The 16,179-nt window shown below is 41.9% G+C and overlaps 1 protein-coding gene across 3 annotated transcripts in view; it reads right to left on the bottom strand.

The window, feature by feature from the left end:
• LOC137355492 (rho GTPase-activating protein 22-like) overlaps nt 1-16,179 on the bottom strand; it is a 330,838-nt gene that overhangs the window by 43,148 nt on the left and 271,511 nt on the right. For all 3 annotated transcript variants that reach the window (XM_068020688.1, XM_068020689.1, XM_068020690.1), the window contains one exon: nt 5,223-5,357. In XM_068020688.1, coding sequence (XP_067876789.1) covers nt 5,223-5,357 — 135 coding nt within the window. The remainder of the gene's footprint in view (nt 1-5,222; nt 5,358-16,179) is intronic.

Raw genomic sequence — 16,179 nt, 5'->3', positions numbered from 1 at the left:
CTTAAGGGTTACAGAACCTGATGGGCAAATGGAGTTAAGACACAGATCCAATTGAATGGTGGAACAGGCTCAAGGAGCTGAATGATGGTCTCCTCTTGTTCAATATTTCTATTGTGGTTGCTTTGTTTGAGGAATTGAATTTGACTCCATACTGCAATTGGCAATTCCTGATCTCAACAACTTGTTTTTATATAGTGTCTTTAGCAGCAAAACATCTCAAGGCGTTCCCCCGTTGCAAGCATTTGGTCACCTGTCCTAATGTTCCTCTTGGTTTTGCATTAGTTTTTGTTTGATCACGCTCTTGTGAAGTGCCCTGGGATGTTGTATTATCTTAAAGGTGCTATATAAATGCAGGTTGTTGTTGAAGATTAAAGATCCCATTGGGAGCCTGGCCTGTATAGGTAATTGACCCAGACTGAGGAAAATGGGTCGCAGTCACAGCAGGACCAGACTAATGGGCAGAGGTCACATCAGAGTTACCTCTGGTCAGCATACTATCCTTAAGGAGAACTCCCCTTCCTAAGACTAAGATGCCTCAACCAATTGAAAGATAAATTGTTTCTTTCATACGTAAAATAGTAAAAATTTGCTTGGTTGCCATGGCTCTGACCATATGTAACAAAATAATGCAGTATTTTGCTGTTTCTCTCCATAGATGCTACCTGATGTTATATGTTTTTGAGCATTTTCTATGTTGTTATTTCAGATTTCCAGTACTTTACTTTTGCTGCCAAAAATTTTAATAATCCTTAAGCTCAGTTGTACTTGCTGACTTAAAAAAAAATCCACAATGATTCCTCCAGTGAAATAACACGAGCCATTTCCCAACGACTGCGGCCAAAGTGACTCTGAAGATTCCCACCAAAGTAACTGAAATTGCAAAGGAGTGGGAAATGGTTAGAGGACAAGTGAGCAGAGGTGATATCTGTGCTTGTGGTCTCATGGGCCCCTTGCCTTGTGATTCACTGTTGCTTTGATGAAGCTGGGAAATGTATGCAGCCCACCTGGCTATTTAAAGCAGTTGGAAGCATGAAAAGGTGAGGGAGCAGCTCCCTGGAGGTAGCTCCAATTTCTGTGCTGGACAGGAAATCTTCTTGCAATAATTTCCCCCCTACCTTTACTGGTGCACTTTATTTACATAGTAATCTGACCATTCCAAGGCTCAGATACTTCAAAGAGGTATCGCTTTACGAACGAGTGTTTGCTGGCAAATATATGACATAAGATTGTATTGAAACTAATCTTTCCCTTCATTGGATGTGATGCCATTCTGATGAAAATGGTGATCCACCTCCCTCCTCTAAAAAGAAAGACTGTGCCCAAAACTTTTTTTCTTGAAGACATTGTCCCTTTAACAGTTTAGCTCAGCTATTTCATTATTGAAAATATTTACCTCAGCAACTTCTTCAATATTCTATCATCTCAAAAATGAAATAAGCAAAAAACAGTGATTTGTTTATTCCAAGTGAGAGCTGTCAGCATAATCACTCATCTACACACATCCACATCTCAGCAGCAAAAGACCTATTCCCTTGTCCAGCATTCTCATTTGAGTTAAGTCGTCTGCTAGAAAGCTGAGGAATGTTAATAAAATGGAGGATGGATTTCAAAAGGACATTATTGTTGGGTACGTTTGTCTGCAAGCCAGAAATTCCAGCAAAACTAAACTGCTTCGTGTTATCCAACAAAGCAACAGATAACGAGCAAAACAATCTCCTCATTGTTACTTTAAAAGCATTTAAAGAGATAGGGATAACTTAAGTTTACAGAACTAACCACCCTTGAGATGTGGCTGAGCCGATGGTAACAGCCTCACACTGAATGGACACTTCCAGCGAACAGTCTGTCACCATATACAAGTCTTGTTCCTTTTCCATGGAATTGAAACCCGTTTATAATACAATTCTGCCTCTGGAGACAGCACTGTGGTGGAAAGGCGAGATACAGTCTGCAAAGGGGCAGAACATCACCTTCATTCTCTGCCTCGAGCTAAGGGTGATTATAGGGGCACTTGATGCTGGTGGGGATGCTGGGAAGACGGGGGATTGCTGTTTTCTGCCCACCTGTATAGGTCAGCAAGTTTTACACTGCTGGTCTTCATGGGCATTTCCTGTCCATATCCAGAATCATATGTGACGTTAGAGAAACGATCCACACACGTCATTAAAATGCTCTGAATTTGCCGGGCAGTATTAATATAGTGGAAACAGAGCTGCAATATACACATGGATGTGCCAGGCCTTTAATAACTTTATAATACATTCTATGCATGTTGGTATTTCGCTGGACAGATACTATAACACATCTCATTTTTCTTCACATAGTATCTTTGGCACAGTTTCCTAACTCAGACACTGAATCATTCGAAACAGAAATGCAATAAGCTGCTGCTGTTGCATGATTCAAATTATCCAGTGATAGAAATAAATACGATTATATGACCAGGAACCACAGAGATGAAGAGACAGACTAATGGTCATTGACTCGACGCTACTAAGTTATCTCATCTCATATCACTGGTCTGTCTAACACTCATTGCCATCTTCCTGCTTTCTTCGTCACACTTTATCACAGACAATGGCTTACTAAACACTTACTGGAATCTTGATTTTTATTTCCATTGAGGGTTAGTTTGTACAATTCTCAATGACATTACATTAGTATCGTTATTAATCATAATGCAAGACTATTCAGTTGGAATATTATTTAGTGGTGTGACATAGGACCATGTGTTACTGTACAAATTTCAAACTACAGTTTGTCTCTCCTTCGTGTTGTCATTTTAATGAAGCAATGTCCGCCACCTTCACAAACATTAAGAATCAGATCTCTGTCCTCACATCGCAGAAATTGAGTAAACTTCATGAAATGGCAAAAACAAAGGAAAGAGAACAGACGTACAATAGTGATTTGAATTCCTTGCTTCATGTACTGAGGGTGAACTGTCAGTTGGCACACTTTCCGTTCATCTGGACAACTTAAATCTGAATCCAATCTCGGCCGATGGAATGAACGTCATAGTAAAATAACAACAGCTGTAAGCAATTCATTTTATTCAGCCTCTCTGCCATTTTATTAGCCATAGCAGCTCTTTTTATCATCGATTCCAAAAATATGAAAAATAACTCATCGATAGAGAGGCTCAATGAACTGACTGAAGGGTTTTTCTTCTAATGAGTTTCATCCATTAATGCAGATTGGATTTGGAGTTGAGTTCCAAACGTAAGAGGACTGTGCATTAATCCGCAGTGCTCTCAGGACAGGGAACAAGGTTTGCAAGCCTTTAGGCAATGTCCACTCAATTTTGAATGGAGAATGGTTCACAACCCAAGGTTTGGCACTGAACATGCAAGACCAGAGGTTGTGGGAGCATAATGACAATGAACTTTGTGGACCCAATGATAGACTTTTAAAAAATCTTCCATGAGCACATGCATTTGATTCCAGTCAATATCATTGCCTTATATTCACATCCTAGTCACTAGTAACTAGTATAGCCTCAGCTTAAGCTCTGGAAGACAAGGCTTCTAAAATAGCACAAAATAACATGCAGTGTACAACAACATCAATAGCTTCTATTTATATAGTGCTTTTAATGTAATAAAATGTCCCAAGGTGCTTCACAGGAGTATTATAAAATAAATTATGACACCAAGCAACCTAAGGAGATATGAGGTCACAGATGACCAAAAGCTTGGCCAAAGAGGTAGGTTTTAAGGAGAGTCTTAAAGGAGGAGAGCCAGGTAGAGAGGCAGAGAAGTGTAGGGAGGGAATTCTAGAGCTTGGGCTTAGGCAACTGAAGGCACAGCCACCAACAATGGACTGATTACAATCGGGGATGCTCATAAGGCCAGAATTAGAAGAGTGCAGGTATCTTGGAGGGTTGTGGGGCTGGAGGATATTACAGAGATAGGGACAATCGAGGCCATGGAGGGATTTGAAAACAAGGATGAGAATTTGAAAATCAAGCCATTGCTTGAGCGGGAGCCAATGCAGGTCAGTGAGCACAGGGTGACAGGGAAATGGGACTTGGAGCGAGTTAAGAAATGGGCTGAAGAGTTTTCGATTACTTCAAGTTGACAGTGAGTAGAATGTGGGAGACCAGCCAGGAGTGCATTGGAATAGTCAAGTCCAGAGGTAATGAATTGAGGGTTTCAACAGCAGATGAGCTGAGACAGGGGCGAAGTTGGGCGATGTTGTGGAGGTGGAAATAGACGGTCTTAGTGTTGGTGTGAATTGTGGTCAGAAGCTCATCTTGGAGTCAATCTGACACCAAGGTTGGGAACAGACTGGTTTAATCTCAGACCACAATCAGAAGCTGATGTTAATTCTAAATGCATTTACCTATTGGCCAGTGAATTATAGGGCTTTTTATAACGATGTAACTTCAGCAACAACCAGAAACACATAACAGCCCTGTGCCCAGTGTGTTATCATCTCTCAAAGGGACAACTGGAAATGTTAATGCATCCTACATGAGACCTGGACACCGGATGTATCAGGTGTTGCTCTACCCAATGAGATGTGAATAACTGCACTAAAATACTACTTTTAAAAGGAAAAACTGAAGGTGATGGATCATTCTCATTGCATTCATGGTGTATAATAAGTTAAAGAGGTGATTAATGGAATTTGTTTGAATAACCAGGCACCACAGTTGGAAATAATACTTTAGAAACTTCACTGGTTCTGTGTTATTCAGTCAGGTCACTAGTTGTAAACACATCCTGCAGTTGACCATCTTCTATTTAATTAAAACATCTTGCGGAGCCTACTAGTTGTAGCAGTTCACCACAACCTTCTCAAGGGCAACAAGTGATGGGCAATAAATGCCAGCCTTGCTAGTGATGCCTACATTCTGAGAATATTTTTAAAAGTTGGGCCTCGGGTTTCCTTAAATTCAAGAAGTCAATCCAAGTTTTGACTAACATTGAAAAATGTTGCCTTTATTAAGTGAGTTTTGCCCATTCCTGGCCAGGTCAGTGTACGGAGCATGGTATGTAGGAACATGAATGGATGAGTTCCAAAATATGGAACTGCCCCATGTCAGATATTCACAAAGGGGCAGTGATGGTAACTTTGGGGAATCTATTTCCCAGAGCTTCCCTCCTGGCTGAAGGTGGAAAATCAGTAATTGGAGGTTGTTAGCAGGGGTCCTAAAGTGAGCTGAGTACAGTAAAACATGTTTAATATTGGTACTTAATACAGATGTATTGCAGTACCTCCACCAAATGGAGCCCATATCACTCGCCTAATGGCTTTCACCCAGTCCTCCATGTCATTCTGGGAGTTTGCCATAAGAAGGAATGCTTCATGATTGACAGCCATCCGGTCTCGGTCCCGGTCCCCAGCACCCCCTAGAACAAAAAACAGGAGAATCAACAATTTGACTTGTCACTATTCTGATTGTATTCTTTTACAAGAAGTGATGATAACAAAAGAGACACCTCATCTATCAGGAGGTAAAAGGATTTACTTTTAAAAGGGTCACTCCAATGCTAGAAAATGGGGAGTCTATTAAAACCCAGTCCTGAGGTTGAATTATTTTGAAACCAGAAAGGTTGACTGAAGGGGACGAGGGAAAAAAAAATGATAAAATGAAGGCTAGGAAGCTTTCCCTACCCATTCTGGACATCCCTGGCCTATGGAATCATCCCTCACCTGCCTCCCAACCACTGTCCGCTGGTTCTAGTCAATAGGGATGAGGAAAACTTGCATTGCGCCGCATTTCCTGATGTAACTAGAACGAAGTGGGAAAGCCAGGCCCTTCCATGGGGTTGCTTTAATGTGCCAGACCATACTGAGTGGGAATATGCGGTCGGTTCAGAGTAGCAGCCAATTAGCTGGAACTGGTTAGAGGTAGGGAGGAGCATACGGGCCACTTTATTATTTGTTCTTCCGTTGTGAGTGATGAAGGCTAAGTTGCATTTAATGCTGACACCTAGTAGCCCCGAGAAGGTGGTGATGGACCTACTTCTGGAACCATCATTGTGGTGGTGCTCCCACAATAAACATTTTAGATGTTTACTTGCTGCACTCCCAGCTTCTAAACCAGTTTTAACTCCCCTTGAAATCTACAACCTAAGTCCATAATGCTTCCTGACTGATCTGACTGCAGCAGAGCCATCACTTATGATTCAGAGAGTTGGCTGGAGTTGCGTTTTCCTTCCCAACATAACAATAAACAGAGCATTACAGAGCTCAAAAGGCCAAATTAAAGATAATGTATCCTGGTGTGCAGGTAACAATGAACAACTAATGAACACTTACTGCTCAATGATGCATTTCACATACAGTTTTTTTAGTATAATTACAGTGCCTCCTCATTTTCCAATTCAATGTGAATCTCACCCACATCTCCTTACAGCTGGATGGGGACCAGTTGAGGCAATACACTTCCCCACATCCTATTATAAATATCTCACTGCCATAGGTCTCCATGATTCCAGCAAACATTCGAGAAAGGGAGAGAACTCTGAAACATGTGTTATATAGAAGACGGTTGCCTGGTAAATCAAACTAAAATGCAGCCAGCTGTGCTACTTGAAATTTTCCATCTACTTTGATCACAGCGCAGAGTAAAAGTCATCGTGTGACTGCAGGGATTGCGGGTCGGTTGCTTAGTTTGCACATGTGAAACAGACAGACAATTTGTTAATGCCAAAGTCAAGAGAAGACAATAAACTTGGAGAAGTGTTACCTCAGTCCTCGAAAAGTTTACTTAACCACCCCCCCCCCCACCGCTCCTCACAACAAGTTTGCACCAGTCCGACGGGCCATTCTTGGAAAAGTCGTCGGGGAGTCTCGGCAACAGACACAGTTGTAATTGAATATCTGGCAATTAGTCACTCGGCATCAACACATGACACTGCCGGGATAAATCCGGGTCGTGAATCAGCACCTGCAAACTGCAGTCACTGAATTCAGTCCCATCATATGTTTCTGTTTTTGCCCCTATTGCTCCACATGACACTTTCAAACAAAACATTCAACAAATTAGCCATCGAATAGTGAAATGCTTGCCGGTGGAATGACAGACTGTTTTCTAATTATAAAAAGGCACAACAGCAATGTTCTCCATTTATTTATAGTCTACAGATGAAGCGTATGTTATGTATGAAGGGAGGTTCCAGTAGACTCAAGGTCAAAGGACTGTTGAAAGTTATGGAATAGTTTTCTGTGGTAGAGATTGTTGACTAAGGTACTTAAAAAGTACCTGATATATATTTTGTCCAAAACATGGTGAATGACTCTATATTCTATTGGACATCTGTAAAGGAAGCAAACTCTGGATGGCTCAATTGGTAAATGTACTCTTAGGTATGGTATTAAGTCTTCAGATGAGCTTGATCTTTGGGTCTGGGTGGGTTTAGTTGCTTTTAATGGTAAGAAGCCTATATTTGGTCTCAGTGTCCTGGGCTAGAGAAGAAAAAAAAATCAGCATTCAGTATCGCATAACACTGCCTGGATGTTGGTGGAGGATAGTATCAAACTTAACTAGATGAACCTCTACCCAAATTGAGTCAACTCAACATCTAGGTACACAATGAAGAAAAACCACTTTATCAGAGGGCCAGTGGTGGCTTTGGACCCGTCATCCAGAACGAGAGAAGTGAATTCAGGAGGAGAGGTGAAAATTGGGAAATAAATGGAAATAGATCAGGGTTGGACTGAGAGAAACATTATACATCAGTTTGATTCCTCCATCATCAAGACTTTGATAGATTTTCTGCTTACAATAACTGCCTTTTAAGTTCCACCAGGAACACTACAGGAAAGGAATCAAAACCCATCAAAGTTTAGATCTACAGCATGCTCACAATTACTTCAAATTTTGAAAGGGAGAAGTGCTATATATACTTTCTGTGGCCCTTACAAAGGAGATCAGTTACACATTCTTGCTTGTTAATTAAGAAAAAAATTACTGTCACATCACAATTTTAATTACCTCAACTACTTTAAGTTTAACTCAGTTAGTAGCACCTTCATATCTAACTCAGAAGGTTGTGGGGTCAAAACCCCCTCCAAGATTTACATATAGATAATAAGAAAGTAAGACTTTGTTTGCCTGTACAAGTGTGTTACTATATGAAAAAGAGCAAGTACTCCAGCCAAAATTTGTCCTTCAAACAATTGAACAAATTTGCCAGACATTTATCTAATTTTCTATTTGTGGGCCCTCTCCAAGTGGAAAGCGGTTGCTGCATTTACCTACATAACAACTGTGACTACAGTTCCAAAATAATCCATGCTTTAGAAGGTCCTGAGAATGTGACAAGGCGCAATATAAATGTAACCTCTTTCTGCTTTGTCCAAATCAATGTAATTACATTTTGAATAATGACGCTACATTCCCCAGACTGGTTGCTGTGAAGCTGCTGACCCTATTAAGTGCACATCCCATTGGGATTCATTCATTCCCATTGGCCCCACAAGGACATAGCTGTTGTATTGATGTGTGAACCTTGTATTCCCACAGGGCTGCAGATTGTGAGTGTAGTTTTTGACCGTACTGAACTTATAAACAGCACTTTGATGACAGACTAACATATCCCTGGGCAAGGACAGTGAGTGCTACAGGCAGTCTCCAATGTCCTGAATGACCAGTGAGAGGAACCACTTAATGGAGCCTTTAAAACGAGAGAAGAAGCTATCTATTAAATATTCAAACAGGTTGAGGCCAGGGTTGTTTCTAAGTCTAAGGGTTATGGTGACGTGGCTGTATGGCAGTTTGGAATTCCAGTCAATGAGCTGGCACTAACTGCCAATAAGGAAATTCCTTATTGGGCAGCACAGTGGCGCAGTGGTTAGCACCACAGCCTCACAGCTCCAGCGACCTGGGTTCAATTCCGGGTACTGCCTGTGTGGAGTTTGCAAGTTCTCCCTGTGTCTGCGTGGGTTTCCTCCGGGTGCTCTGGTTTCCTCCCACACGCCAAAGACTTGCAGGTTGATAGGTAAATTGGCCATTAGCAATTGCCCCTATTATAGGTAGGTGGTAGGGAAATATAGGGACAGGTGGGGATGTGGTAGGAATATGGAATTAGTGTAGGATTAGTATAAATGGGTGGTTGATGGTCGGCACAGACTCGGTGGGCCGAAGGGCCTGTTTCAGTGCTGTATCTCTAAACTAAACTAAACTAATCACAATTCATCAGCATGGATGATATTAGACTTGCTTTCTGATTGATACCACAAGAGTAAAATTCTAGTTACCATTAAAATTTATTTGAGATGGTCCATCAAATATCCTATTTGAACAATCATAAAATTGCATGGGATTCATATGGAAAACATTGAGACTGGAAATTGCACATTTTTTGTTTGGGCCAATGGCTTCTTTGTCCCTTTTGTGCTATTATTAGATCTTACAGTCAGGACGGGCTTATATGATTTGGAGTTCTTAATTACACCACTTTTTTGTTACCCAGTAATCTGGATAATATAAAGGTCATCAGCCTGAAATATTAACTCTTTTTCTCTCTCACAGATGCCGCCTGACCTGCTGAGTAAAGCATTTTCAATTTTTATACTCTGGATTATATTGTTCAGTTATATATCTCCACACATTCTTCATTATGGAATGACACCCTGTTATGCAATGGATCTAATCCTTGTTCTCTGCTGGATTTTGGCCATGGTTAGTCACAGATGCAGCCCGTTGGAGGATTGGAATAGGAAGTGATGAAGGCAAAATGGGGGTTGACCCAGGAAGTGCTTAGAGTGAGTTAGGGTCATGACTGAAAAAGTAAAATACATCAAGTGGTTTGAGCAGTAAATGATTTTCTGTAGTGTTACCAAGAAACTTGCTCACAAAAGAAGTCAATCAAAAGAAAATTACTAATTATGGGATGGAAAGCATTCAGTTTTGTAAACTGAATTCCTCTAACAGCTGTAAACATCCAGCTGACTTGTTCTGATTGTGAGTAAACATTGTGACATTTTTTTCAAATAGTGAATTCTTTCCATGTTAGATGTATGGGTTTTTGTGTTAAATTATAGGGCTGTGCATTTCTGATATATTTGAAACTACAACATGTGTCAGCAATATAAACACACATTCCCAAACAGGATACCAGAAAACAGTGGTTTTCTGAGGAAACCATTTTCATCCATACCATGAGCTTTATATGCATCTTCCACATTAAAGTTTGACTAGTGCTGTCACAAAGTTGGGAAATTACTCACTATGTTAATCATCAGACATCCAGTTCCTCTATCCAATGGTTATTGTGGCAATGATTATTATTTTATTCTGATAATGACTCTAAACTGAGTTGATAACAGTCATGCAGTTCCAACTTGATCCATTTAGGAAGTTTGGAAAGAAGCCCAATTATTTGCAATGATTGCATGTGGCAGAGAATGTAAGAATAGTTAGGATCAGGGAAAGGCCCTTCGACACAGCAATCCAATCCTTTTTCAATGCCTGAACATCGACCTTCTTACCAGATCCCTCCGTTTCCTGGCTGCCCATAAACACTGTTAGATGTCTTCTGAGCCCAATAATTCATTGATCCTGTTGATTTCAATAACCTTCCTGATGACTTGTTCCCAACTCTGTCTCTCCTTGAGCTATTCATGTAGCTGCCACTCTGCAGTCCATAGGTTTCAGGATGGTTGACACTTCTGCTATTATGAAGATCCCGATCGGGTTCAGGGAATGAGTGCCCACATGCCTAAAGTATAACACTACCATATGCCATCCACAGTAAAATAGATCCCTTGTTTTGAGGTGGGCACACTGTGTAGTTAGGAAAATGCATTTTCTGCCACATTGCCTTGCCAACTACATGTGTTAAAGCCCACAATGTACACATCTTGTTCATAATGCTATTAAATTGTACGACTTTCCTGTTCTGTGGTTTTTATCTGACTGCAATTTGGAAATTTGCTTCAGACAAATGCAATGAACATGATGGAACACAGAATAGCCGCTAAGGGTAGACATGTTGCATGAGGTGGTTTGATTGCCTTCACAATGTAGCACACCGGTGCAGAATATGTCGGGAGCAGTGAGGTACAGCATTGATCTGGGGTGAAGACATACTGCCAGCGTTTTGGTGATCGGAAAACTCAAGCAGACAGCCTCCCCTAATTAGTACTGTACTTCTGATTTATAAAACAAAAATCACTGCAATTAAGTATATTGTTTTCAGCATATATTACATAGCTGGTATAGCATACATATTACAGTGAATTGGGTCTGAGCCTGGGTATGACACTGCTGACCAGCTCTGGTTAGTGGCATCGGTGTTTGGATGTAGCACTATAGTCGTTTGCTGTATTGATCTTTGTAGGACTTTCTGCTGCATTGCCATAGATTTGTGAGCGTCCACGATTAGATAGGTAAGGTATGTGCCTGTCTTTCTCACGACCTGAGATATTGCTGCCAGTCATCAGCTGTTGGCAGCAGGCCAGGACTAGGAGCAGATTTTACTGACCTATTATTGATTCAGCCTCAGTGAGTATGTGTGTTTCTTTGATACACTGGATGACTGTGTAAACCATGCGATATTGGATCACTCCCTACCCCCACCGTTAAGCATCTCTCCAATCTACACTATTGTCCAAAGTCAAAATTAACCATGTAGCTTTTTTTAGGATATAAAGGGAATAAGAGCACCTACTGTTGAAACTAACAATGAAGAGTGTGGACTAAACGTTTGCCTCCAGTGAGGGAGCCTTGTTAATTCTTGTCCGGGTTGATGGACTAGGCTCAATGTGGACTCAGTGAGTTGGATGGAAAATAAAATGGGGAGAAATGTAAAGTGGGCTGGTGATTTACCATTGTAGCCGCTTTACATAATGGCACCAAGTCAAAATGAGTTCCATCACAAGCGTGAGGGAAATCCAGGCATCGAGCAACATTCAGCGAGTTTGTCAGTCCCCTCTCCCTCATGAATCATGCCTCTTCTAGGAATGGCATTGACTGTTCCACAGAGACCATGCTCTGGGCTATCTCGCTGGAGAAATACGAGGCATGGCGACATGACCTGCAAATGGAGAGGCAGTAAATCCAAAATGCGCCAAGGGAGAACATTTTCTCCCCTTATTGCTGATTAGTGTTCCTGTGTACACATGTCATGTATCTAATGACAGAAACAACACACAGCCCACCCAGGAATTTGGCTACTGCAATATCTGAGGGTTTCTGTTAACTGTAATATGTTGGCCTGACTCTACATGAATAATGCCTAACTTCTGCCTGAGGCCTCCAGCAATAATGTTTTTGCAATACTGACTCCAGCTGTGAAATCCGAGAACCAATATTAGACTGCATGGAAACAGAAGCAAAATACTGCGGATGCTGGAAATCTGAAACATAAACATAAAATGCTGGAAACAGTCAGCAGTGTCTGTGGAGACAGAATGTGTTAATGTTTCAGGATGATGATCTTTCTTAGCTATATTTTCTGTTTTTATTAGGAGATTTTACTAAACTGCTACAATCCTCAATATTGGTCTAACCTGCTCCTGATATCTCAAAATTTTTTAAACTATTTTACTTTTGTCAATGGATTTAAACCCCTTTAATTCCCTGCACGGGCGAAATTTGCATGGGATAGCACCAAGCTGATCCTTATGACCAAGCTGACGGTTTATAAGGCCTGTGTTCTCAGCCCCTTGCTGTATGGCTCTGAAACATGGGCGACTTACAGCTACCAGGAAAAGAAGCTCAATAATTTCCATCTTCGCTGTCTGCGGCACATTATGGGTATATCCTGGCAGGACAAAATCACAAATGCAGCAGTCCTCTCAAAGACAGAGCTCCCAAATATGTTGGCACTAATCAAACAGAGGCGGCTTCGGTGGATCAGACACATCTGCAGGATGGAAGACTGTCGCGTACCCAAGGACCTTCTGCATGGTGAGGTAGCTGGGGCTAGGCGACCAGTAGGGCAGTGAAAGCTCCGCTTCAAGGATGCTTGCAAGCGTGACGTGAAGGCCTTAAATGTTGACTATCGCACCTGGGAGTCACTAGCTGGCGAAAGAGGGAAATGGCGACATATCCTGTGGACTGGTGTGTACTACTACGATGACCAGTTGCTACAGCAGCTTGGCAACAGGCGCCAATGTCAAAAACAACAACTCACAGCGTCACTTGGCAGCTTCACGTGTGGCACTTGTGGCAGAACCTGCCTCTCAAGGATTGGCCTTTACAGCCACCAGCAAAGGTGCACCAAGAGAAGACACCCCACCGAAACGGATTGTTTGCTGTGTGTCCTTCATCTTTCATAGATGGAAAGATGCCAACCAATTCCTGCAGTTCTCACACTAAGGCCAAACTGCTTCACCTGGGTCTAGAATTTTCCTCCTCAAATTATTTTGCCTCTGTATCCAAACACCTTATGAGTTCTAAATTTGGAACACAGAACTTGAGCAATTTTGGCAGGACATTTCTGTTCAGTCAGACTCTCATGCTGCTGGGATTAGAGGAACAGTAAGGTTTATTTGTTCTATTCCTTGTTTGAATCCAAACCTTCAAATTCAGATATTAACACAGTGATTTTACGCATTCAGTCACATCTACGGAGGTCAAGTGAATTAGGCCCCTGTGCTTGGGAAAATGTATACTTCCTGCTATTATATAGAAGCTCCCATTCCAAATGATCAACCTCTGTTTCCAGTCATTTCTGAATGAACTATGCAGAATAGATATGGAATGAATCAGAGCCTGACTAATTGTGCCTGCCAACAAACATTCTCATTTACAGAATCACTTTAACCAGCGTGCAATTTATTCAACAGTCACTGTCTTCGACCCAGGGAGAATTAAAAAGTGGGACATTTTTGGCACGACAACATTACATGAAAGCAACAAAATGATGTGTTAATGATGCAAGATTTACATTGACTTTGCAGTGTTTGGCACCTAAACAGAGAGGATTTGCCAAATACTATTTGAAGATTGTGCCATTTTTAAGTGCTTTGATGCATATTTGATTCGGTTTCAGTATTTTAGGCATGTGAAGATTATTATTGGGATTAGGCTCTTGTGGGCATTATGTGGGCTTTTTTGTTTCAACAATTAAATCCGTAATTGGAATTCTGCTTCGTGTGTGCAAGAGAATTTTGGATAAAGGTTTTAATGTAACAAAGATCAAACCTCCAAATCACCCTCATGTAGAAGCTGGCATCTTCATTTCTGAACTTTTGCCCTCCATTTTCATTAGAAATACAAATTTCATTACCTAGTTTACCTGTAGAGTTTGTATCAAACAAAATAAATGGAGAGTTTGTGATCGTCAGATGCTTCAGCAAAAAATAATTATAACTGTTTTTAATAGTTTAATCAGTCAGGGTGATACTCAAAATCCAGTAGTTGATTAGGCTGTTTCTGCCTGGTACAGCCCTCATCTCTGATCCCTTAAGTCCAAAAGACGCAGACTTCAGGATATAGCAGACAACAGGTTGAGCTATCTACTGTCAGATCTAGCTGAATCACATAAAGCCCTGCTCTCATCTGCTGAAACTGCTCACTATTTCAGGATCAACTGGAATGCAAAGATAACCATCACCCACCCCAACTCTGACTTCTTTTCTCAACTACAAGCCTTCTTTTTAAACCCCTCTCCCCTGTCTCCTCCACCCTCACCTTCAACAATAAGTGTGAGGAGCTCGCTGATGTCTTAGTCACTGAGATCAAGACCAGCCAATCAGCTGCTTCTGCCACATCCCTCCCTTCCCCGAGCCCACTGGACCAAACTCGCATCTTCTCTAGTTTCTCTCCTATCCCCCCTCATGCCCTCTCCGAGCTCAACTTATCTATGAGACCCACCTGCTGCTCCCTCGATCTTATTCCCACAAAACTGCTGACCACCCAGCTTCCCCTCCTGGTCCCCATGTTAGCCGATGTTGTTAATGGTTCTCTTTCCTCAGGTGTTGTCCCTCTCCCCTTTACATCTGCCATCGTCACTCTCCTCATAAAAACCAACCCTTGGCCCCACTTTTTCCTCTCAAGTTCTTGAACATGTTTTTGCCTCCCAAATCCATATCCATCATTTCAGTAACTCATTGTCTGAATCCCTCCAATCAGGTTTCCGCCCCTGCCACAGTACCGACAAAGCTCTTATCGAAGTCACAAATATCCTATGTTGACCACCCCATCCTCCTCCAATGCTTCTCCGGAGACAGAATATCATTTGTAAAGGCTTCTCTTCCTGCTCCCACACTGTTACCTCTGTTGTCCCCCAAGGATCTATCCTTGGGCCCCTCCTATTTTTCATCGACATGCTGCCCATCGGCGACATCATCCAAAAGCACAGCATTAGTTTTCACGGGTATATTGATGACAGGCAGCTCTACCTCACCACCACCTCGCTCAACTCCTTCACTTTGTAAAATTATCAGACTGCTTATCTGATATCCAGTACTGGATAAGCAGAAATTTCCTCTCATTAAATATTGTGAAAATTGAAGCCATTATTTTCAGTGCCTGCTTCAAACCCCATTCCCGAGCTACCAACTTCATCTGGCAATTCCTGGCAACCATCTGAGATTAAACCAGTCTGTTTGTATCAATGTTGTCATATTTGATCCCGAGATGAGCTTCTGACCATGTGTTGATGCCATCACTAAGACCTATTTCCACCTCTGTAACATCACCTGGTTCAGCTCATCTGCTGCTGAAACTCTCATCATGCCTTTGTGACCTGAAGAAGTCCCGTCCTCACATTGAGGACACCCTGCATTGTGCTGTGTGTCACTAGCACCATGCTAAATGGGATAGATTTCGAACAGATCTAGCAATGCAAAACTGGGCATCCGTGAGATGCTGTGGGCCATCAGCAGCAGCAGCAGCAGAATTGTACTCAACCACAATCTGTAACCTCATGGCCCAGCATATCCCCCACTCTACCATTACCATCAAGCCGGGGGATCAACCATGGTTCAATGAAGAGTACAGGAGAGCATGCCAGGAGTAGCACCAGGCATACCTCAAAATGAGGTGTCAACCTGGTGAAGCTACAATCTGGGACTACTTGCATGCCAAATAGCGTAAGCCGCAAGCGATAGACAGAACTAAGTGATCCCACAAGCAACGGATTAGATCTAAGCTCTGCAATCCTGCCACATCCAATCGTGAATGGCGGTGGACAATTAAACAATTAACTGGAGGAGGTGGCTCCACAAACATCCCCATCCTCAATGATGGGGGGGCCCAGCACATCAGTGCAA

Source organism: Heterodontus francisci, chromosome 42 (genome assembly GCF_036365525.1).
Source record: "Heterodontus francisci isolate sHetFra1 chromosome 42, sHetFra1.hap1, whole genome shotgun sequence".
NCBI lineage: Eukaryota > Metazoa > Chordata > Chondrichthyes > Heterodontiformes > Heterodontidae > Heterodontus > Heterodontus francisci.
This window is presented reverse-complemented; position numbering and strand designations above follow the sequence as displayed.